General features: G+C 39.7%; 1 protein-coding gene across 1 annotated transcript; it reads right to left on the bottom strand.

Annotated features, from left to right (window-relative positions):
* PIP4P2 (phosphatidylinositol-4,5-bisphosphate 4-phosphatase 2) lies at positions 1–24,732 on the bottom strand. Its single transcript, XM_057370365.1, has 7 exons — positions 24,544–24,732; positions 17,658–17,806; positions 16,184–16,290; positions 14,306–14,429; positions 8,454–8,506; positions 2,674–2,764; positions 1–1,575 (listed from the first exon to the last, which is right to left on the bottom strand). The coding sequence occupies exons 1-7, from the start codon at positions 24,647–24,649 to the stop codon at positions 1,432–1,434; spliced, it is 774 nt and encodes a 257-aa protein (XP_057226348.1). The 5' UTR covers positions 24,650–24,732; the 3' UTR covers positions 1–1,431.
* Between the last annotated feature and the right edge of the window lie 1,276 nt (positions 24,733–26,008).

Raw genomic sequence — 26,008 nt, 5'->3', positions numbered from 1 at the left:
TTTATTTCTTATTAGTTTATTTGTAAAAGGTACATTGTCATCCTGAGCTACTGCTTTTATACATTTAGCATCATACAAAGACAGATCATTTACAGTTTGATCATTTACATTTATTGTGCTCCAAAATCCTTATGCGAATATCATTTTGACTTAGCAGGAACATAGATAATTTAAATTACATGTATCCCTGAAACATCCATATTAATTTACCCATCCGACCCCATTATCTAAATTACTACAGTTGTCTAAATCACTCAGGACATTCCTTCTGAATTTAGCAAAAACTTGTTCAAAATTATAAAGATGGGCAGTGCAAGAACTGGTCCCTCAATGTTTTGTGAATACATCATTAGAAAAAATTTTCTGTTTCCGTATTCTCGGGGCAAGTCAGTGCTAAATTGACTAGATGTACTTTGATGGAATGGTCCAAGTAATTTACTCATTTTCTTATTACAGCAGTTAATGAGAATTTACAGTGTCTCCCTTTGCAGTGACCAATGTTGTAACTCTCCCAAGCAGGGAAAATCTGATGTGATCAGAGGAAAGTAAGAGGCAACCCATCACCATCTTATTGTCATCTACATGACACTGAAGTATTTCTAACCAAACCATATGAAATGCTTCCCTTAGACCCTGTAAAGGAACTTGTACAAATAACTGGAGTTAAGTTCCATAATCCGAGCATGGCTTTTAGGATTTGCCAGTTAAAAAAAAAAACAAAAAACAAAAACAACAAACCAAAACCAAAACCTCAGTCCCAGGATCCTTGAGGAGAAAGCATTTATCCTAACTGAAACCCAATCCTGGATAAAGGGAAATTTAATTKGATTACCAAAATAGCTTCTCTCTACCTGAAAAACCTCCAAGCATACAGTGTTTACAAATGTCTCTCTAGCAACAGTGTCAGTCTTTTAAACACTCASAACTTTCATTTCCTGAATAAGGTCACTATGATCTTAGGCAAAAGATGCAGTAAAGCAGTTCAAGCAAAATGCTTATTGCTTAGGTTTTAAAGCAAGCCACTTGAATATAATTGTAGTTAAAATGTTAAGTACAAATGTGAAGCTACTGTAGAAACACTTATAAACACTCTTGCTTTTGAATTCTTACTGATCATCTAGAAAAATGGCAGACAGATTTTAACATAACAAAGGAAATGTAAAACTTAATACTGTCTGTTGAAATAAAATTCAACACCTATAAAGACAGAGTTATGAACATGTAAACACAGCTTTAGTATTCAGAGCTAGGGAATCTAGCAGCAAAACAAACTATTTGCATATTATGTAGTGCAATGAACATTTGTTCTTAGAGACCCCCAGTCTTTAAACTACTTTGAACAGAATGGAATCCTTATGGGAAAGGTTTTAAAAGTGTCCAAGATGTAATATCCAGAACTACAAGATGTTCATCTATAACCTAACAATTTCTCTACGCAAAACTGTGCTCTGGATAACTGACTTTAATGGCTCCCCAGTAGCAGGCTCGAATGAGGCAGATTAAACCTAAGAGATAAGCAACAGCCCAAGAAACATATGTTGCGTGAAATCGCCTGGCRAAATCTTGTGTACCAACCTAAAAAGAGAAAACACAAGTGTCAAACATCCAGCAGTATCTGCTCTTCAGGGAAGAGCAAGTTATATTAAGAAGCATTTCGGTACCTTTTCAACTCTGGTAASGGTAAATTGGATATTTTATTAGCTTGATTTTACATAACTATAGGATAATCAGGAGACCTCTAGTGCCAGCTAACCAATCAAAGCAGGGTCAACTCTAAGGTCAGACCAAGTTATTCAGGATTTTAACCCAGCTAGGTCCCAAATAACTCAGAGGATGGAAGATACACAAGTCTCTGGACAAACCTCATGGAGAAATGCTTTCACATAATTTTCAAATTCTGTAATGAAAAGAAATCTGTCYCTCACTGTTTTTATTTCTGGTGTCTTTGTTTCTATTTGGGAACCTGGGAAATCCTTCATAATTCATTTAAGCTCGCACATAAATAGTATTCAAGTTTAAATGCAAGTCARAGGCATAATGAGAATTACACATATGAATTCACTGCAGGTATTTTGTCATATGAACTTTTCTGGGATTCCTAGATAGAAAGTTGGCTCTAGTAACCAGTATGAGATATTGGTAAGCCAGATAATTTTCTAAGTAACAGAGTAACAACAGGGTGAGTCTTTTAATTTGTAAATAGCTCATTAACTGGTTTTACCATTACAGCTTGTACAAACTACAAAGACACATATTTCTAGTGCTTGGAATCCCATTCACCTCTACTGCAGTGGAACTTGTATTTCTGGCTATACAGCAACATTTATTTCTGGAAACTTGCAAGTTTTGAGAGCTCTAGCAAGAGGTTCCAGTATTTTTACAGTGAAGTGAACCATTTTTCATATAACAGAAGTTTTTAGAAATGAAGAGTCAAATTTAACATCAGAAAGAAGGGATTTTAAAGGKGACAGAATACTTTTTTAAAAGAACACATTTCATTTTTCTGGCTAACTCAGATGATTAAGTCCACAGTTTTAAAAGAGATGACAAAAACCACACCAATTTAGGAAYGTTTATTCAAATGCTGGGGAAAGAAGGGCTGGTCAACCAAGAGAACTTTTAACACACACACCCCTGCCCAAAGCTGCAAGTATACCATGAGACATCACTCACAGTTAATCCAACACCAATGAAGATGCATATCATTCCAATCGTGATATATGCACAGCAGCGCCTCCGTGGCAGCGCACTTCCAACAGAAGAACTGTTAGAAAATAAACAGTATTGTAAATTAAAAACAAAAGCACAAAACCAAACCCAACCAACCAAATAACAACCACCACAAAAATCACCCCTACCATCATCAGTAACTAGTCTGACTCAATGTGGGGATGGAAAAAATGGCAATACACATACACCATATTAAGTTTATAGCATTGTAAGCAAAGTCTACAGTTGTACTACAAAATATAGGACAGAGTCCACGTTTTTATTTTATGGGGGAACTACTGGCGATTATCTAATACCTAAAAATCTAGGTGCTTACAAGAAAGAGGATGGTGCCACACCCACAGTTTGAGTGTGTCCACCTCTGCCCTGTTTCCTGACAATAAAAACAAATCTTCTTAGTCAGAGACTTAAATTTTTTTCCATGTTCGACATCTCCAAATGCTGAAAGTCTTTAGATCTTTAAGGCAGTGCTAGCAACTTTAAAAACATGACAAGTTCTTTTTACTTTCCAATTTCTTTCAGAGTTCTACCACAATTTACATGAGCTGCACAAATCACTTCTGACAACCAAGGTAAAAAAATCCCCTGGAAGTTCTGTCAGTCATCATCTAGACTGTGAACTCCAGGACAGACAGCTCTGTCTCTACCTGCTGTGTCAAGCTCTTACAGTGCTTCAGTCAAACAGAATATAAAATGCAAATACAACATTACATTGTTTAGCAAATACATCTTGAGTCACACATTTGCAATCACATACAACTTACTAATAAGGAAACCAGGAACACGATTTAAGTCCATTGAAACACAGTTAAAAGGACTAGAGAGGCAGAGGTGCTTTYATAAAACATGTATTACCTATCTTAAAGGTGGCTTTAAAGTATCCTCAAGCATGCTATCATAAGTACTTCATCCCATTCTGGACACACATTTGGAAATACTGTAATACTTTTACTCTGTATTTAAGGGTGCAAGGGAAAGTTGTTTTCATTACATGATAGCTTAACATATTCAAGATAAATGCGTAACAGAAGAAACCACTGCTAAACTATTGAAGTAGTACATATGTCATATGACTGACCAAATTTCTGGCTCCAGTTAATTAACCACATAGTAAGGCCTCATGCTTAGCATGTGACTAAAATTTTTTAAGCATTTGTCTTAGAAAGCCTTCAAATAGATTGGTTTAAGCAGCTTTACTTCAACATTATTTCTTTAAAAAGAATTTCTAAAATGCTCCAAGAAAAAAAAATAAAAACAAACCAACAAATACACCACCACAGTCCTCGAGCTAACATATGAGCTTCATCTTTCAAGGCAAGGGCTGTATAAAGTGACTACTCACAAGCCATTTTCAGAGGACCTGGAAAAGGCCCCAAATGATACTGCTCATTACTTTCCATAGGGAAATTACTTTCTTAGTGAAAACCTCACAATASACAGTGAAATAGGACACTGCAGAGTGTCTGGGGTACAATTAGGGTAAGAGAATTCCCAGAGAGAATATCTCACCCTCTCAAACACCTCCACACACTCCTTTAAAAGCCACTCTCAGCCATTCTAGAAAAGGGATMCGTTGTTCAATTCCAAGTTACATGAGTTAAAAATAATGAAACCAAAACAGCATTTTTATAAAAGGGGAAAAGAGAAGAGACTGAGCTAGCCAAACTGACCGTAGGTTCCTCCTTTGCAGGATTTYGTGACTACTTACTCAAAGTTAATTCTATTACGGAGCCAGGTACCATAAGATAAACTGGTAGAAATACGTGCAATACACCTAAAACACACATTTATTGTGCTGTGTATTTCACCCAGAGACAAAGGTCTTTCTGAGAAAGAGACCGTCACTTTCACAGCTGACTTACAATCTTGTTTTTGTAACCATAATATAGCAGATGCTGTGTGTATTTTCTACTCATATTTCTCTCAAGCTGTGTCTCCTCCTATCCAGTAAAAAAGGCTGGGGAAGAAACCATCAGCTCAAATATCACAAAACAGAAATTAAAGAAAGGCAGCTAAATTGAGACATTCTCTTTCCACAGAAAGCAATGATTAAATAAAGATATTAAAGTCCATACCATCATGTAACAGGTCTGGGAGTCCCAATAATTCAGAATTCAGTTTTCACGTCCCAACAGCGATACTAGCCAATGGCCCAKCCTAGATACTACGGCTTCCCTCTACTCACCCCAAATTACACATAATCCCCCACACTACCTTAAAGAAAGCTGAAACTCTACCCCAAAAACYTACCAACTGCACCAACTCTGACAGGCACATCTTGCAATATTAAAAACAGGCTGAGAAGAACCTTTTCTTGCCACAGAAGCAAYCAAATAGTTCTGTTGTGGGAATATGAGGGAGCTCTCTCCAGAGCTATCTAGAAGGCAGCAGTTCCTTCTTTCTGAGCTGCTGCTGAGAAAGCAAAGGCACCTGCCAGATCTTTGGCCAACAGCAGMAATTATAAAAGATGCCAAATCCAATAGAGCATCAGGTAGTAATCAGAAGAGGGGAAAACGGCCACATGGGACAAAGGCTATAAATGAAGTAGCACAGGAAAGGATTCTGGGTCTCTTGTGCTTCAAATAATAGTAATTACGGCCAGGATATCACACATGCTTTTAGGAGAGTTTTTAAGAGGAAAATTAAAATGCCAATACTGTGAAGGTGAATAGCACTACTGAAATTAGCCYCCATAGCAGTGATGGGGTTCCAACACCTCTCTCTTTCCTAAATGTCCTGGAGATCTTATGGGGCAAACGTGTTATAAATTCATTAGGGTTCGGCGTTTTGCCACATCTTAAAAAGTAGAATAGACAGGTTCTACAAGAAAAAAGATAGATCTGACATTTTGAAAGAGTAACTTGTATCCTTCAATTATCTTTCAAGTATTTGAATTTATGATCCTGAAGTTTCTAGATGATTTAATATACATTTTGAGAAAGAGAAGAGCAAACAAAAAAMCAGTTCCTGCTTCTTCTCCATCATTAAATGAGAAAAATACCAGATGCCTTTTATAAATCTCTCACTCTTGGAAAACAAATTGATAAACATCTGGCATTTCAAAATACAAAAGAACAATAAATCAGCAAAAATAAACAGTTTCTCCCTCAATCCCAGGTGTCACTATAAAATAAAACTGTATCATGACAATTTCCTCGTTAGCTACATTTGTTTTCCCAACGCAGTGGACAACATGCAAGGACCGCGCCTATACTGACATCACAGGTTATAGTCCATTCCCAAAGAGATCTGGTCATTTACCGCGCATGATTCTATTCTCCACCTCACAATTGATTTCCTGCATTCCCCAAGTTATTTTGCAAGACAAAAAAAGCATGTCATGAAACMAAGTTGTATCACAATGGTAGCACATAGATGGGATTAAAAACAAACAAGAAGATCTTGTTTCCCCCAACATCCAGATATGAGAGGTTCCTTTGTTTAGGTACTATGAGGCATGATGGCTTTATTTCTCCCTGAACACTGTTTCCTTATTAACCTTTTCATGTAACAACTTCTGATCTCCTTTGCACTCCTAGAAGACRTTCTTATTATTCAGATCTAGTCCCCATCAACCAAACAGAAGGTCACAATTTGCAGAGATTCACTGTACTTTTAAAAACATTTAAAACAAAATTATGAAAATTATTTGAGAATCTAAAGTCTCAGCCAATGTCTCCTTGAAAATCTTACTGCTGCAGTAATTCAAGGTGCCTTTTGCCTTAGTCTACACTGTCTTTTTCAGTGACGATCATCAACTGAATCAACATCCATTTCACAGTGGATGAAGGAATGAAAARTTCTACATCTGACTACTCAGCTACTAATGAAAGAAGTTTTGCATTAATAAGATGAAACCCTACATTCCCTTCTAACTACTGGGCTATGATGACCTCTGACAAAAACCTGATASAAAGCAGGTCACCACAGTTATTTATTCCATCATCATGACTCAAAGCTCTGTCTCACCTATGCTGTGCCCTAAATCCATGCATTAGAAATGTTTATGCTGCTGGAAGTTCAGAACTCCCAAGGATTGCATCTCAAATGCAGGAAAGCACCCAGMAACTCATTTAAAGCTAAATTACAATATTCCACAGTTTGCATCCTCAGCCCAAGGACGGCCATGCCCACTTGTTAAAATTTGTTTTGCATTCTGCAATACAGCTGCCACACAAGCTGTAATTATCACAAATTGCACTGCAGAGAGGCTCCCGCTTTCCTACATACAGATAGCGTGCTTTGCACTTTGCGGGGRGAAATACTATGAGAACCTTAGAGTTCGGCTGGAATTTAAAACAGAAGCAACATTAATAAATAGAAGACAGACAAAAAGATCATATGGTGTGACTTTTGGACTGTTGTTTGGAGCACGGTTTATTTTGCTGCTTTTATTGTTGGGGTTGATTTTTTTTTTTGGTTGGTTTTTACTGTTTGTTTCGGTCTTTAAGGTTAAACAGCAAATAATACTGACCTAAGGAGAGTCAAGAGAAAAGCTGAGGTCAGCTATCAAAGGCAACATAGAATATAAAACATAATTGCAATTAGTTTAAAAACAAACCAAACAGCAAAACTCCAACCTTCCCCAAGGACTGAGCAGACTTAATGCAGTCAGTACAAACACTCCTGCAAAGCAGCATCTCATCCAGACTGAGCTTATTTAACCTAAGCAAATTAGAACATATCCACAACTCCACACAGGGCTGGTTACACCCCTGAGGTTAAATAGCACTAGACTGACTTCTCTATCAAATATTCTGATAAAAAGACTTAAATCAGTGGTGCAGGCCAGGCCATGCCCATACCTACAGTACATTTATCCTAAGCCTTCTAATTCCTAAGGCTTCTGCTAGTTTTCCTACAACATGCAACACAGCCAAGGTTCTCCAATCCCAGTGGAAAACATATTTGTTCCTCTAACTGGAAATCACTTGCCTGTCAAATGAAGACAAATATTAAATAAATCAACAAGACATGAAAGTCTGTGAAGTAATATTTAAGTCTTGTTTCACACCCTGTGGCTGAGATTTGGTACAATTTTAAAGTATGTTAGTAGTGCAACAATTCAAATCAAGAATTCCTGAGCTCATATAAGAAAGKCCAAACAGATACTCAAAGAGAGRCCCAAAYAACAACAAAAAAAAGAAAAAAAAACCAAAAATCTCTTACAGCTTTTGTATTCTAATTTTTCTTGTTCTTGTTGAAGCAATAACAAGTGAATAGACAAGTTATTCCACAATAATTCATAAACATTTAACAAGCTAACGTGTTAAGATGCTTAATGTAAGTTAGCTGTTGAGTTTATAGTATCAGTAAACCCTCTTTCAAATTAAGATTATTTCCTTTCCTCCTTTTACAATAAAGCAATTCAAGTTCTACCTTTAAAGATGACATCCGATTACTACTGTATGAAGAGGTAAAATTTCAAGGACATAAAATTTAATTTTAGCAACCCATTCCTGTCTATTGTTAGCAGTTTATTTTTGCCTCTGTCAATTCAATCAGAGCATTTTCATCGATGCAGGCTGGATTTGTCAAAGTCACTGATTTGTGCATAAAGAACGGAGAATTCACATGCACACAACACCCCCTTTAGCCTTGAAGTTCAGATGAGCACTGCAAAATAATCAGCACAGCGGAGACATTTTACTCCAAAGACTTATACAAAAGAAACAATGGCTACTTCACAGTAATTTATGTAACCTTGCTTTCAGAGAACTTACATTTTTTTGCAGTGTGGGCATTTTGCTAGTGTGTTAAACCTCAGTTCCATCCACTGTAAAAAGAAAAAAAAGAAAAAGGTTGAAAAATTGACCTGAGAAAATGTTTGTTGCACTTCATGTTAAATGTCACTATGAAAACACTTTGTTTCTCAGACTCTTTGACTTGTTTCTTGCTTTCTTCTATAAATGGGATGCCCTTTTGTCAGTCGCAGCACAGGATTGGGATTTCCATGCAAACATTTCCCACGACTTGCCTTAGTATTACAAAATTTGCCTGATGTAATGTGGTTGTATCCACAGGCATAGTATAGGCAACATTATAATATTAATGTGTTTTCTTCTCTTACTCAAAGACTATTAATAGACTGTGAATCAAAAGAAGTGTATTTTCTTTGGCACAATTACAGAAGTATTTTCCCATCTTTTCCCAACCCTTGCATCATTTATGAAAACTAAGTTATGGGTACACAGAAAGATTAAAAAACATTTTAGAAAGCAGATATCTAAGTTTTATATCAATAAAATACAGAACATTATTGGTACTTTACATGACTGTTAGAAAGATGATATGTAAAATTGTACATGGTAGGGTCATCATGCTCWGACTAAAACCTATGTGGGAAACAGCCTTAGTGAAAGTAATGCCTAGAACTAACTCAACCAGGGGATACACAGGGATATACTAACTTAAAACCAGCAGGGTCTGTTAAATTTGATTCTGTGATAACAGAGGTCTTATACAAGCATTTTAAATATGTTTTCTTTGATCAAGGGGGCAAGGTTATTGTTCTTCTCCCCCTAAGCAGTTATTTTATAACTGCAGCTCGCTTCTGTTGCCGTTCTCAAGTGGAGGTTAGTTTGAAGTTTTCTTGGTGAACTATATATTGTTTTCTTCTCCTCTCCCTTCTGGATTTATATAAAAGTCACACTATCAGTTAATAGCAGGGGCAGAAGCCACAGTGCAGATCACCAGTGCTTCCATTAGCATCTGCCTTATCTCTGTGAGAAATCAGAAGCTGACCTACTGAACTGAACAGTTTTATAACTGCTACAACACAAATCAAAATCAGGGCCTATCCTTGTTAGAAAAGGGCACAAACCTACACCAAGCACCATTTAAATGCTGAGAAGAAATTTTATGAAGATTTCATAAGCAAAAAAATGTGTATCTTTTCATGCCTTGTCAGTATGAGTAAATTTGCTGTGAGCAAGGTTTCGAACGGTGGTATTTATACAGAATTTTCCTACCTCTTAAACATCTCCTCAGTTTTATTTACTTGGAGATAAATCTCCACCAAAAAGACGTATTTTAGTTTAGAAGGAGATACTTCTTGTTCTGAAGTATTCATCTGCACAGTTATAGAACAGGATGTAACTAGTATTATTTACAAGACTTGACCCAACTGAGCAGAGTTCTATTTTATTCCTTAATAAAATTTCTGTAATACTCCCCACCCAAGCAAAGCATTTTAAGAGCATTAATTCTACTTCCACATTCCTGGCAGAAAAGCAAGTTAAGTATTTTTCTGCATCCCTGTCAAAAACCAACTCCATTTCCCTTAGTTCTACACAGTGAAAGTGGGAWAAGAAGCAATTGTCAGTATTGGAGATGGAGAGAGGCCTCACCAGAGCAGTTATTTCAGCTTTTGAAACTCCAATTCCCGAAATAAAAGGGGGTCTGATTCCAGGACCTATATTTTACCTATCTGTAATTCAAGTTCACTTCTCTACACCAGTTTCACTTCTATATCCCAGTGTAGGCAACTCCATTTCCTCAGTTACTCATTAATGATCTTTCCAGGGTTTAAAGATTTGTAATTATTAGCCCAAATTATTAAYGGCTGCAAACTCAAATGCATTCGGKCTGCAAACATTGATGGAAAAAAGAGGCAGCGATAATTTGTTTTTATTGAGAGTTACCTGGAAATTACAGAGGCAGTAACTGTTATGATGCCTTTTATACAGACTAGAAGTCTTTGTAGAAAAAGAGCAAAATTGTGACAACACATTCAAACTACAAGAATTCAAATCATATTAGCACAGTGTGGAAAGGTTATGTTCATGTACATTCTAAATCATGTTAAATCTAAATGGTGGCATTTTTTACACATATTCCATAGTGCTCTAAAGCACCTAATATTGATGCTGTTAAGAAATTACAGTTGCATGAAATTTAGCTCTCTGCTGAAAATATAATGATTTGTTAAATCAAAACAATACCATAAATGATAGCCCAAATCCCTGGTTAGATGTAGTGAAACACAGATGAAGAGATGAGGAATCCAGAGCTCTTCAATGTTTCAACTGTGGACAAAACTAGACATCCATCAAAGGAATTACTAGAAGAATAGTCAAACATTTTCCTTCTGAGCCTAAAATAGTTCTCAGTGCATTCAACACAAGACAGTGAAAAAAACYCCCCAAAACAAAACAGGACATATGCACATAAATATATACACAGTCCTACATATAGCTGCTTCTGCAAAAGAAGCTTCCCCCTCCACTCCTCTCTGATCCTTTAGGAAASCAAAGTATTTCTGCAAATTCAAACATGTCTAAGTTTTCAGAAAAGTTTAATGGGTTTTCTATTCAATTATTTCGAAGAAGTAATCTTTATATTTCATTAGTTTAAAAAAAATAAAAATTGACAAAGCACAACTGACAAAGCACAATGCTTAGCCTACAGCCTGTGACTTTCCACAGCTTGCTCCTGGCTTCTTGTCCTTGAGGTCCCTCTCTAAACAGGRCAGTAGCAAGAAGATGGCAGAGAGGGGAAGAACACAAGGACCACCCTTCCTTGACCACCATTTCCAAAGGCAACACAGCCACTGACAGTCACAGACCACTGCAGGCAGAGGTAACTCAGAGAGGGGKGGCAGAGAATGAGTTACTGCTGGCAGAAACAGTAACTTCACAGTCCAASTCCAAAAGCCCTCAAAAAAGCCCAAACCGGATCAAACTGGTATTTAGCAACAAGTTAAATGCTCGTCCTGCTCTCCTTTTCTATTCTACYCCTTTTTCCACTTGTCAAGTCCAWATCTGCCAGAAACAGTAGAAACCTTAACAGAGAAAAAACTTCTATCAGGTTAGCAAGGGGAAAAAAAGATCTGATTAACAAGATGTGAAGTATTGATAGTTCAGCTACAGTTTCACTTCAGTACTAACCCATTCTCCCAACTAAGACAGAGAAACTTTAAGGCATTCCATAGCATGGAGCGTGTTTTTGATAATTTGCAAAAAATACCCCCATGTGTAGAAGCAAGCAAAGTACATAAAGCACATAACAAAGCATAGTTGTGTTGAAAAAAAAAAAATCTTGGAAAGGTGGCAAACAAGCTGATACTCTTAAAAGAACACAGAACATGACAATTTGACTTTTCCATCCCAAGGATTCTAGCTTTGCTTGTCTATTTTATTTATTTTGTAATTGCCAAGTGAAGTAAAAGGGATAGCCTGCTGAGTTGTTGAGAGACGCATCCAGCACTATGTATTTTCTTCACAACWTGGAGATATCAAAAGGCAGAAATGCTTACTCAGAAACTGAGTCTCCAAGCTGGCTAAAGCACTTCTTTTGCTTCTCTGCTCATTCTCAAATACAAGCAATTTCCAGATTTTACTTAACTAAAAATTTTATTTGCAGAATTTCAGACTTAATTACAGAAAAAGGTGGAAGCAAAAGACTGCTGGGAAAGCTGTGTAACGTGAGGAAAAAAAAGGGTTTGTTTCTTGATAATTCASCATAAAAGAATAGCAAGTATCCACTGTTAATAGTTCAGAGAGTTTCTTTTCAACATATCATGAAGTGACAAACTGGTCTTATCCTGTTAGATGGGACTACAAAGTTCAAAATGTTGCAGTTCACTAAAGCAACCAGATGGTATGAAGTCACATGCACAGATCACAAATCAGAAAACTTAGAATTTTAAGGCATAATCAAGCTATGGGCAAAACCAGCCTTTTTGGGTTTGGTTTTTTCCCCTTATGTTCACCTGAAGTAGTTCATAGTGCAAACTACAAAGTTAATTTGCACTGCACTTTTATAAAGTAAATGRAGGATAAAGACATGCAAAACTCATGCTTGTAGAAGACCCTAAAGAAAAGCCAAGAAGGCAAACAGAAAACCACTTCAGCATCAAACTACTTGCTCCTCAGCAAGGGTTGTAAGAGCATTATGTATTTTTAATATACAGGCAGATTTAATATAATATTTCTCAGGGATTTCTCTAATTGCTTTTCAGTTAGCACATTACTTGTAAATTCATCACCAAATTCCTAGTTTCTCATCAGAAAAAAAAAAGAAAAAAGAGAAAAAAGAAAAAAGGAAAAAGTAAAAAAAAAAGAAGCATAAGGGCCATCTCCTACTTCCTGCACTCATCACCCACCATAATGGTTAAGACATTACAGCACACCTGCCCTGGATTCTGCTGGGAGCGTTCATTTTCTTCTTAATAGCTGGTACTGTGCTGTGTTTTGGGTTCAGTAACAATGTCAGTAACAAACTAAGGTTTTAATTGTTGTTAAGTAGTGTTTACCCAAAATCAAAGAATTTTTCCCATGCTCTGCCAGCAAACATGGCACAAGAAGCTGGGAGAGAGCACTGCCARGAAAGCTGCACTGGCCAAAGAGATATTCCATACCACAGAGCATCTTGTTTGGTATACAAACTGGGGGGAGTTGGCTGGCAGATGCTGATCACTGCTTGGGGACTGCCTGGGTGGTGAGCAGTTGTCTTGAGCACCACTTGTTTCTCTTGSGTTTTACTCCTTTCTCTCTCTTTTCATTGCTATTATTATCATCATTAGCAGTATTTTTCTTTTGCTTGCTTCAATCATTAAACTGTTTATATTTCAACCCACAGGTTTTACCTTTTTCCCAATTCTCTTCCCCATCAGGACAGGGGGGGCTGGGTGGTGTTTGCAGTAAGCAAGCAGCTGTGTGGTGCTTAGTTGTTGGCTGTGGTTAAACCATGAAAGCACCTCACTGATCCATAAACCTGAAGTAAAGATCTGAAGGCACAAGCTTATTCCRTTATAGAACCCTTCTCTCTCTGCTGGTACAAGCCAACATGGAGYGGCATACCCTAAGCTTCCTTTTTCCTTGCACAACAAGCACTTGAGTATTCTCTGATCTTTATGTATCTTTAAACCCTTGGTTTCAGGAATGTACCACCACTCCTGGGACTATGTGCTTCCTTCAACAGTAMCCTTTATCTAGCCATTCCTTATAACTCACAAACCCAACAGAAATTCAGTCATTGCTGGATGATGAAGACAAAGCTAGCTTACTTGTGCAYTGCAATGAAAATTCAAGTGTGGTAGCAGCTTGTCTATTTAGAAAACTACAGAGTTCAGCAGCAGAAAAGTATTYRTGCACCATTCCACTTCAMAAATGGGATCAACTGTCAGTCTCACATATAAACCAAAACCTCCAGTTCTCTAAAAATCTACAGATATGCCAATAGCAAGTGCCATAACCAACAKCTTTCAGGGGCTCACAGAGCAATGACAGAACTGCTCCCTTGGTCACTGCAGAACACATCCACCAYAGCAAGCCCAAACAGAACCTGGAAGTCCAACTTCCTTTACCAGCACTGTCCACTCTCTCACACCACTAAACAATAAGACAGACTTTGTTTTATCTATCTATGCACAGAAAGACTGTTAAAAGTTTTCTTCAAGGACATATTAACACAATCAAATTCAGACCATACATCCATATCAATGAGTATGGAAGAAGTTTTAGTTCCTCTGTGATGCCAGAGAATGAGGCAATACACGCTTAAAACTGCTTACAACAAACAGCTTGAGGGAYAGCACCGTGAGGCRAGAAGGAGAATCTGGTGCTTTACTTACAAGGAATGTATTTCCACAGTGCCCACACACCACTCTAGTTCCATCTGGTTGAACTGGCAAGGCAGGTTGAGCTGGCTGCTCTTCTGGAATCAGCATTACTGGACCAAGAGTAATGATGCGTCTACTGTGTTAAGAACATTAGATACACATGTAATTAAGCTAGCAAAAGAGAAGGATGATGCGTTCAAGCAATTAGCTCAGTTGCTACCAAATATTTTTACACTTTTAAACTATAATCTACTTGTTAAACAGCTGATGGACCCAGTTTTGGTTTCTCTCCAAAGTGTTTTCAGTTTCAAAAATCAGCCATGCAAGCCTATATCCTATAGAGATCAAAGATCTGCAAGCATATGACAGACACGCTCCTCAGAAAAATGAAAACTTAATACCCAGGCTGAGCAAGCTCGAGAACTGAAATGTACATACCCATGTAAAATGAGTAAGAGTCTTCCATAACCTAGTTTTCTTTCCCACAGTATTGACAACCATGTCAATATAAACAGCAYATCCACATTTGTACAGTAAAAATTTCATTCAAATTGAGTAAACGAAAAAAGGAAACCATCCCAGGTTGACTAAATGACAACAATTTATTTAAAACGTTTCTAAGTTTCTGTGTTTGGTGTGTTTCCAGTTTAATTATACAATTTGTCAGTCCAGAATGACAGTCCAAATTGACCAACTCAAAACAGAATGAGGATGAGACTTTCTAGAATGAAAATAGTGAAGGGTAAAATGAAAGTAGTATTTAATTTGCATTGCATCTCTCTCCATATTGAACCAATATTGTATTCTGCATGGCTTTACTTCAATCTGGAGTCTTCCATTTAGGGCATACTACCAACTCTCTCCTTCAAAGTACACCAGTTTTGCTTAGTTTCTAGCAAGACAAATATATAGACTATCTTAGGGAAATTACTTAGATACATGTTTTTAAGATTATTAAAGAGCTTCTGATTAAGTTTAATTACCATGTGATATATTATAACTGAACTATGCCATGAGCATTTTTGCACTCTGAGAAAAYGTTTGGAATGTTTTGAAGTCCTCCCCAACAGAGCATGAGTGAAAAGGGGTAATTCCCACAAGTCTCAAACTATGTTTCAAAACCAGAAGAGCCAATAGATCAGTGACAAGGCCACTTGGTAGGACAGAGCTCCCATTCATGTATCTGCAGACTTAGCCTTCGTCCCCATTTCTCCTGTTAGAGTTTCATCATTTACAATTAAACTACTCCTAGCTCAGTGGAATCTTCTAACACCTTAAGCCCAATGGTAAGAACAATCACTATGGCAAACACAGTTGCTTCTTTTATAACAAGTGTGTACATTAGGGCCAAGAACTGAGGAAAACAAAAACTCAGCAAAACTAAGGAGAACAGGACTGAAGCCAACCTACTTCTCCCTCTCCCATTTCACTCTGAATCCCTACYGTGAACTTAGCAAAATGAGTATCCTGTGTGTTTATAATAATTAAATCTCCAAGAAATTATGAATTTTAAGTCCCAGAAACAAGAAGTAGATTCTCTTCTCTGTTGTTCTTTACATTATTTTTGACTTATGAAGTAGCTAAAATGGGACACACACATCTGAGGCAAARAGAAAAAGAAAAAGCTTTTTTTCTTCCTTAATCTTAAAAAATGTATTCAAAATGGACACTAGCACTACCTGCTTCTGTAGCAATTCAGTAATGCTCTCTAAATATCCATGTAAAGAGACTGGGACTTGAACCTATTTTAATTTTAAATATTAAAATTTAATATTTATTAAATTTATTTAAATTATTTATTAATATTTTAATTTTAAATATTCAACAAAAAAGACAACAGTTGCTTTAAAGAAAACCATCTCAAGGCACTTAAGAATATTTTATTCTTACCAGTTTGGTCTTGGACAGCCTATTTTCCGAGACGTATCCTTACAGATAAGGAGACAGTTACATTGACATCTAACATACTTCTTCCCTGAAGGAGGGTTTTTGATTGGCTAAACAGAAAAAAAAAMCCACAACCACCAGAGAACACACATCAGAAGTCACAGCAGTTCACTTTTTTCCACATAACAGGATGATAAAGCAGAACAACTTCAGTGAAAAGTTCTTGCTAAAGAGAAATACACTTCCTATTACAGAGAAAACTTCAAAGTCAACACAAAATTAGACCTTTTTTCTCTCTCAAGTGAAAAATTTCCCATTAAAAGAAACAAGAAATTCTGCAAACTCATGGAAAAAACTTTCATATTTTAGCAATGACAATTCAAGGTGTCAGTTATTTTTTTAAATGTGAGCTTAAATATTAGTATATTTATAAAAAAAAAAAAAAGAACAACAACCCAAAACCAGTCAAAGCATCAAACMACCTTATTGTCTGGTACAATGGCTTTATTCAACAGTGAAAGGATCACAGTCTGTTTCTTGGTCACTRTGAGAATAGGTAGTCATCACTCAACAATAATCTTATTTTAAACTGTACTGAAATTCTCTCTTTCCAACCTGGGAGTCAAGTTTCAAYGTCCTTTTCATACAGCACCTCAAAAGCTGCACAATGGTTTGTTTGGCTTGAAACATTATATATTGGCCGGGAAACTGACTATCAGTGGCAGGTTCTCTACTCGCTCTTTTAAGTGGAAAAAAAAAATCCTGCAGTTTTAAGGCCTCCTGTTTTCTGGATGTAATTTACAGTTCTTTGAATATAATAAATATATAATAAATCTATTTAATAGATATAATCCAGTGCTTGCAGTAGTTATGGAGCACTGCAGTATCAGATCCCAAAACTAAAACTGGAAGGGAAAAAATAGAAGCAGGAGGTCAAATAGTGAAGAATTAAGGTAAGAAGAGGAGAAACAAATCTGTTTGTGGTCTGTGATCACTGGAACTGACTTACAGGACTTAACATATTTCAAAGTTGTTTTATTGTGACCTGTTACAAGCTAACCAAGTGACTGAGTAGTGTTTCAGGATAAATACATTCATCCAGGGAGAGGTGCAGGTTAGTTACTATGTTTCTCCCACTCTTAGAATAACTCGATTCTACATTTCTCTTCACCCCATCAAAAYCAATTTAATCCTTCTTTACAGAAGAGTAATTACTTAAATGACACCTTTGCTTTTTSTCCTCCTCAGAAGGAGACATCCTGCACAGCCAGCTGGACCGTGTGAAGATTTATCCTAACTGCTTATGACCATTTTTGTGCCAGCACGCCTCAAGCTCRCACGCCAGCCACGCTGCCCACCAGCTGCCTGGTCCTTTTCCTTAGGGATGGCAGGAAGAGACCTACCCTGCCCAGGTGAGGACAGGAGTTCTACCCCCAGTCCCCCTCACAAAAAGAAAAATGCTGAAAATCCATTTTACCGTAGCTTCATTGCAGACTGTGCACTTAACCACATGTTGGTGTAGTTTGCCATCCAAATTGATGAGTGACTGGCACACGCGGCAGTTTATCACAGGAACACTGCTGGCATCTGGGCTTGCAATGGCAGTGTACGGAGGAGGAAGCTCTGCTGCAAGAGACAAGCAAATCTCAGCTGAAAAGCCAGAGGATCCTAAAACACTGCCAGCAAATATTGTCTCTAGCAGTCACAGCCTCAAAAAGAAAACCCCCCACGACTCAATGTTTAGCATAAATATTGAAGAAACCTAAGTTTGCTTTCCCCTTCTCCACAACTTCTGTGGACACAAACATCATCCATAGTTGAAGATAAAGTAAACCAGCAACACACACACAGAGTAGATCACACCAGTAATGTGTGTGTGTTGATYCAACAAAACTCATCTGTGTAACTTTGGTTTCATATCAACTCTTTGCAGTCTTTAGAAAATGCATGGAGAAAAAAAACACTAAAAAACCCCAAACCTACTASAGCAACCAGAGACTGGATTTTGAAGAAAGACACCAGAAAATAAAACAAAACACAGGCAGAGCCATAAACAGCCTTCACAAACATCTAAAAAGACTGAAACATAGATAGATGTTTATCATATATCAGCAAATACTATAGGGAAAAAAAACACAGAAAAGTTTTGTTAACAAAACAGGTCTTGGACGGGAAGTGGCATGAAATGCTTCTTTTTTGAGTATAACAATGGCAAATTTATGCTGTCTTTAAGAAAAAAAAACATTAAGTTTCAGTTTCTGCTTTTAAGGGTTCCAGACGTTTTTCTTGTCCAGCAGTGTCTTGGGAACACCTTTTTATCCCATCCCATCTTGCGGGGCAGGTTAGTTTGTTTGGGTTTTTGTTGGTTTTTCGTTTGTTTGTTTTTGTTTTGCATCCAGAATGGTTGTCGCTTCCACCCCCAGCTCCCCCCTTCTGGGATATCGCAATAGTTGACAGCCAGCCCGAGATATCCTGCAACACTTGCACGGGGTGAGGGGCGGTTTTCTCACCCGGTGGAGGATTTGGCCCCAGGAGGCCCCCGCTGCAATCGTTCTCATGAGAGGTAACAGCTGCCATTTGGTTATGCTTGCTTTTCCCTGCAGCACCATGACTGGAGCTTGCTGGCTTTGCTTTGCTTCTTGGGATCCCAGAGCCAGTGCCTGCCCACCGAGACCTGGGAACACCCCGCTCCCTCTCCACTGGGGAGGCCGCCCTATCTGCACAGCCCAGACACAGGGAGCGGCCATCGCTGGCTTGGGCACGGTCTCGGAGTCTCTGCTACCCTTTGTTTGTCACTGCTGGGGTGAGCCAGCCCCTGCCGTCCTCTGCTTCAGGACCCCATTCTGCAGCCCAGCTCCTCTTCCATCGTTTTCCCACCGGCGGCGCCCGCCATTGCCATGTGAGAGAGAGAGCTGATCCCGCATCACAGCGCCCCCTGCCGGCGCGGAGGAATCACCGCCCCTTCCCTGCCCGGAGCGCCCAGCGCCCCTGCCGGCCGTGACCGGAACTGCACCAACGGGGAGGGCGAGGGGCAGACAGAGCAGCTGGCACTGGCTTTGTGGGTTTGTTTGTTGCTGCTGCTGTTGTTGTTTGTGTGTCTTGTTATACACACTAGTAAGCAACTGTTATTCTTTTTCCCGTAGCTTTGCCTGAAAGCCCTGTGATTTCAAAGTTATAATAATTTGGAGAGAAGGGGACTCATATTCTCTTTTCCAAGGGAGGTTTCCACTTTCCTTAGTAGAAACCTGTCTTTCAAACCAAGACAAGTATCCAAAGTACCAACGCACAAGAAGGTCTTTACTCACTTTGGATAGGCTAACACAAGAAGGATTTAGTGGCCTCAGGCCTCTGTGGAAGAGGAGATTTCAGACTTCAGCTTTGTCACCCTTGAGCCCACAACAGAACAGGGAGGAAACACTGAAGATCCTCTGAGGTTTAAGAATCCATGGAATGAAAATAATTCAACACAGTGTTCTCTCACAAGCTMATCGCCACAATTTTTGGCATAATAGCACTGACTTATTTCATTGAGAATTTCAGGGCTTTTCAGGTAAGCAAATACAGAACAGGCATATTCAGTAGTTCATATTTAGCTTTTTAAAATACTAGTAGTTTGAAATACTCTGCAGCCTTGGGCTTCAATAAGTTTTTTTTTTTAAATTATATCCAAGCAGCAAACAAAATCTTCAGTGAAGCACTGAGAGATGAGCCTACTTCCTGTTTATCAACAGCATTGAATAGAGCAGTATCTGCTGGAGGATGGTGAGGGAAACCACAGGTTTATATCAAAGCTAACAAGCCCGAGTATTAAATTTAAGCCTGTAAGAAATCATTCATCACTCCCTCACTCTGTCTTGAAGTGAATGTCATAAGCTGGGGGGATATAAGAACCCTGTCTGCCCTTCAGATCCAAAAGTCATCACATACCTTTGAAGCAGCATTGCTGTTCAATCTCTCTCCCTCTCTCTCTCTCTGCTACTTGGTCTATATATGACCCAGAGCAGTGCTTGATTTGAACTCACAGAGGCAGCAGGAAAAAGACGGATACCTTGAGATTCTCATAACCACATTCAATGTACTTGAATTCTTTCAGATGAGGAACAAAAGTAACTTATATGCAGCAACACAATTCTGAAGTCATGACACAAACTGATGYTCCCTTTCTTGAGCAAGTGAACTTCACATCTTCAGCTCTGATACACAGATTACAGAAAACAACATCCTTAAGAAATATCAGGTAACAGAACTGTTATTTTTTCTGTTTCTGAGCAAAAACCTTCTGAAAAAAATGCAGCATCCAGAAAAAGAAATTAAATAACAGCATTTTACAGTACTGTGATACCCTATTTTAAGTAAGACTGCCACATGCAGGACATGAGACATTACAAGACATTAACAAACAAAACAAAACACCACAAGACAAAAAACCAACCCACGCACTTTGGCAACTGGAAACAAGCTCAAGCCTAATAAAGCACTCCAAAAACCAGGTTAGAGATTTGGATGATGGGGMCAGCCGTGTCTTAGCCACAGTGACAAAGTCAAGGCTGCTGCAAGGGGGTTTTGGCAGTCAGCAGTCTGCTTAACTGCTCCTGCAGTGAGCAGCTGACGCTTTCTGGCTAGGGGAATAGGCAGCCAGAAAACAAAAGGCATGGTCAAAACACTAAATACCAAACTCTCTGTCAAGACTCTTCTACAGTTCAGTCCCAGGTTTAACGTCGCTTTTCTGAAAAGCAACAATTGTTTTACAAAAGTTCTTGACTTTGTCCTCTCCATTTAAAATGTGACTTCTCAACTCTGTAAGCTAACAACAGGACAGCTGTACTAAGGAAAGACAAAAAGAATCATTAAGGGTAACAGAAAGTGAAGACACATACAGCCACCAACATTTCAGTTTTCCATGATCCTGGAATATTTTAAAAATTGACAACCATACCTTCTGGACATTTTTAACTTTCTATATCCTGTTTCCAAGTGATAACTCTTCAAAAGTTTGAAGGCTGGTTAACTGAGGTGTGTGAGCCCCTACACACAAGGCCAGCCACTTCTTCACCCTCACACTGGAGCTGCTTGGCTTCCAGGTAAGCAGCCTCRCTGTTCCTGTCCTGCTGGCTCAGCAAATATCAGATAGCAAGCGAATAATGGCTGCTTTTCAGAGCCGTGCTGCAGCAAATAACATTTGCTATGGAGCAGAAAGCATGAGGTATCTTGGCACTGCAACCTTCATGCTTAAAGAAAACACCCATTTTGAAGAGCTCCAAAAAAACAAACCAGCAAAAGCCACCAAAATWAAGAGTAAAGAGAAGCATATCGGGGGAGGGGGTGAGGGAGGGGGGTAATGGTGAAAAGAAAAACAAAGGCATTGTCTCAGAGTTAGCTGCTCATTACCCCTTAATGAAAAGGTTTCTTAGGTAAGACCTTTTTATTTTTGACAGTTTGAATTTCAGGCTAACTATAATATCTAAAACCAGTTCATAAAGGTCTGTCATGCTGGACGTGACTGGGTAGTAAGCAAGCTTCACTGCACACCAGGAGACATTTAATGAGATACTGAATTCTTTGCTGAGACATACCAGTTTACAGCTATATTATCAATTTTTCTATTAAAAAAAAATCGAACAGTAATTAGTTCAGCAAGATTAGCAAAGTGCCCTACCATGCAGTACATCTGACTCCCTCCTCACCCCCACAGGACAGCGATGCAATGGAAGATATCCCATTTGCAACCTGAGAAATTCGTTGTGGTGCTTCTGCACTTTCCTCCCTTGGTAGCTGAAGGGTGGAAACCACAGGGAACCACTTGCAGCCTACCTGGGTCAAACAGAAATGAGTTTATTTAAAAAAAAAAAAGAAAAATCTTTGGTGGGTAAGGGAAAAAGTGATTGACGTCAGAGATAGGTTTTCAAGAACTAAGAAAGCCTGGAAAAAGCCCAATAAGCCTCAAAGAAACAAAAAAAAAAAAAAGCACTGACTAACCACCCTGCTGAAGGGAACAGAGATTATAGTCTCACCTTTCGTATATGTTGCAAGAAGTTTCTTGAACACTGTGGCCTGCATCCACACTGAAAAGATTTTTCTTGCTTGCTTCCATCATTAAGAACAAACACTAAGCCATTACCAGGATTCAATCATTCACAGTTCACACAGGAAAGGGTCAGCTGGGTCTCAGCTGCAGCTCAACAAGTGAAGATAAGGCTACCTTCAAACCATGGTCTTTCTTAAGCTCAGGACTACATATTGGGCACAGTAGATAATTACAGGGATGAGTCTACTGATGTACATTCAGGTGGCAGTTTTGACACAAAGGGCTTCTTCCTCCTTACTCTGCCACTCCGTACTACTCAGGTGATGTTAATCAAGGAAGCTCTGCAGRAATTTTCTCTGGAAGCAAACCCAATTTTTCCACAAGAACGCTTTTTCCCCCTGAGTGTCGCCTTGTGCTAGGGAGAGAGAAAAGAGTGCCAGGTAGCTAGAAAGGTGATTTAGCTTGTATGGATCCTTTTACTAAGGAAAGCCAACAGAGYAGGGGCAGTAGAGCTACTGTGCCTTTGTCACAGCTCTGCAAAATTCTGTTCTGCAGCTATCTTTGAGAGTTTTGTAGGGCAGTTCTGAAGTACTACCTAGTATGTTTGCTTGTAGACTGATCAAACGAGAGACCGTAAACACCGAAGGAAGCTCTGTGCTTGGTTCCTCCTCATTTTCAGGAACAAGCCACTTAGTTCAAGCACCACACCCCATCACAGGTGCTGTTATCACCAGAAACAGATGCCCACTAAAGGCACAGGAGGACATGGGTACCAACTGAAAAGAGCATTTAGGGTCCAGCTCATTTCCAAGTCATGAGTTTTACTCTGGGCTCATTCAAGAGTTACTAATCTAATGCATTTTCATTACTTTTTAAATTTATAAATATTTAAAAAAAATCCCAAACCAACTGATTGAAATTGATGCAAAACTAACTACCCTTAYAGGATAAAGATCACTAAGAATAAAAACATCAAACATCAGAATTTAAACTAAGGTGAACATACAGATTTTTTTTTACTTAGGGGATGATGCCAATACTACACAAATTAATTACAAATAAAGCCCAAATKAAAAAAAAAGCCCCAACCTCTGCTACTTCTTAGGCCAATATTCCTTTGTCCAATTTAAATCAAAGTAAACAGTCAACATCAGCTAGAGCCCTAACTGAAATCATTTTCACATCAAGACCAAGAGGACTAGCTTTCCATGAGTTTAAATATCATTCAAAACAGATAGATGCTCACTCATTCTAGTTACATGCATGTCATGTTACACAGCTAATAGAAATCGTTATGGAAGGACCAACACAGTGGAGCTACTGAGATAWGAATTGTAATCTTACATTTTAAAGCATACTGCTAGCAAAGCTTCTCTAATCTTATTTAGTGTTCATTCCTTCAGCTTTCTCTACACCTCAATTTCTCGTCTAAAACGTTTAACTGAAAAAAAAATCACAACAAAAAATCCTCTACTAATGTACTTTGATAACATCCTGATTTACATTTTCCAAGTAATATTTTTTCCTACTTATTAAATATTCAGTATTGATCAACAAGATGATTTTAAGTCTGTGCAAGGAAGACAATACCATATAATTATGCCACGACTACAGATTTCTAACTGCAGTACCGGACTTGCCTTAAAAATAAAGCCAAAAGCAGCTATGGCCTTGAAGCGTGTTTGCAAGGACATCCTAGTGGTTTTGGACTTCAACTACCACATTGCACTGAGTCCCTTCGCTATTTCACTGCGACTCCCAGGGCAGGCGCTGGCCACACCTGGGCACCTCTGCGCTGTGGCCCTGCCACGGTCACCGGCGATGGCGCCCTGCGCGCTCGGCTCCGCGGAGCTCCTGCGCTGCGCCCCTCCCGCAGCCGCCTGTGCCCGGCTGAGCYGCTCTCAGCTCCGGATCTTCCACTTAATCCTGCTCCTAATTAAKGGGGAAACCCGGCTCCAACAATTACCATGCAAGCTACGGCATGCGAGCGAGTTATAATGAGCAGACCGGTTCGGGCTTGTTCTGCCCCTGYGAACAATTATTTTAATTTCTTTTATTTTTTTCCCCGAGTCGCTCAGGCCGGAGSGCGGCGGGGAGCACGGCCTGTACCCAGTACGGAGCTGCGTTACCTGTTGTTCCCCACCGGCGCCGGGGCGGGGCGGGGGCTCCCCGCTGGTGGCCCCCGGCCCGGCCCCGCCGCCCCCCGGCACAGGGGGAGCTCCCGCCCCGCCGCAGCGGGTGGAGACGCCGCGTCCCCGACAGCGACAGAGCCAGAGCCACCCCCCCGCCCCGCCGGCCCCTGCCCGGCACAGCGCCGGGGCGGCGGCGGCCGCCTTACCTCGGGGGCTGCTGTCCGGCAGGTAGGGCGGCGCGGTCGGGGTGACATTGCCGGAGCCGGGCGCGGAGAGCAGCGGGGAGCGCTCGTCCACCCCCTCGGCGGCCATGGCTGCGGCGCGGAGGGCCCTGCCCGCTGCCGGGCGCGGGGCGGGGAGGCGGCCGGGCCGGCGGCGCCGGGGAAGGGGAAGGAGCGCAGAGGAAGGGGCTGGGAATGAATGAGAGCGGGGCGGGGAGGAGGGACGGCGGGGCGGGAGTTGGGCTGGCCGGCCCCCCGACACGAGGTAATGAGCGGGGCCGGCCGGGGGCGGTGTCTGTAAGAGAAACGTAGCAACCTTCTTTCGTAAATAAATTTTTCTACCAAAAACCAAGTGTATTTGTTGAGTTGTGTGGTTTTTTTTTTTCTCGTTTGTTTGTTTGTTTTGTTAAGGGTTTTTTTTAAGCAATATGTTTGGATATTGACATGAGTACCAGGGAAGAGCTTTCGGCGATTTAGCTGGAACCAGTCGCCTTTTCCAGGACTCGGGATGCAGAYGGACTGAGGCTGCACTCACTGAGGTGTGATACGGTGGGAACCTTCAAGGACTTTCTACACGTGAGGAGATAAATTTACGTGTTTTCAAATGTGCTGCTCAAGGGGGAAGCCTGTTCCCTGATGCCACTGAGCTCTCTCAGGACCGAAGGACTTCATTTCTTTCTGCTAGACGGCCCACTCGGGCACCATCTGGAAGTCTCTGGCAAAGAGGGAAAATAGCCTTCCCTGATTAATTTTTCAGACCACATTGAGATAAAACCGATGTTTGTCCCCCATGTGTCGTGTCCTGCTGTCCGTCGGTCAGATTGCCGGGCTGCAGGAGTAGCAGAAGATAAGCAGGCGGCACTGGCACCCACGCGATGAGATTAACCAGAACCAAGCCGCTCCTTGGAACCACTTGCAAGSAAGGCAGATGTTTTTGTAAGAACTGGGTAAAGGTGAGATCATGGCCTGAGAGTTCACAAGCTGGTCATATTCCTGGTCTAGGAATACAATTTATAAAATAAAACAGGATTTCTTGCATCATGTTGAAAATTTTCTGCGGGAGCTTTTTTTCATATTTGCATCTGGGAAATCAAACTGTTCTACAAAAACAGATTAATGTATTTGAGAGTCTATGAGAAATAATCAAAACATTTAATTAAATGGAGGTTGGTGGGGTTTATTTTTCCAATATTTCAATTATTATTACTTTAATAACTGTAATATGGAATTAATCAACTACTCATCTGGGGAAAAATTGTGGTTTTGAACTTTATTATCCTGCAGAAATAAATTCTGAATGTGAGCAAGCTCTGATWTAARCGGTAACATGCTACAAGGCAGCTGSTTGTGTAATCCCAGCTGTCTTCATCATGCAAGAAATGCAGGAATGCTATGGCAAACTGCTCTTCTACCAGAAAATGTGGTAACTAACCTGMAAGACGCCTTTTTA

This window comes from Malurus melanocephalus, unplaced genomic scaffold, assembly GCF_030028575.1.
Source record: "Malurus melanocephalus ecotype Western Australia unplaced genomic scaffold, MMel_1.1 scaffold_123, whole genome shotgun sequence".
NCBI classification, from domain to species: domain Eukaryota; kingdom Metazoa; phylum Chordata; class Aves; order Passeriformes; family Maluridae; genus Malurus; species Malurus melanocephalus.
This window is presented reverse-complemented; position numbering and strand designations above follow the sequence as displayed.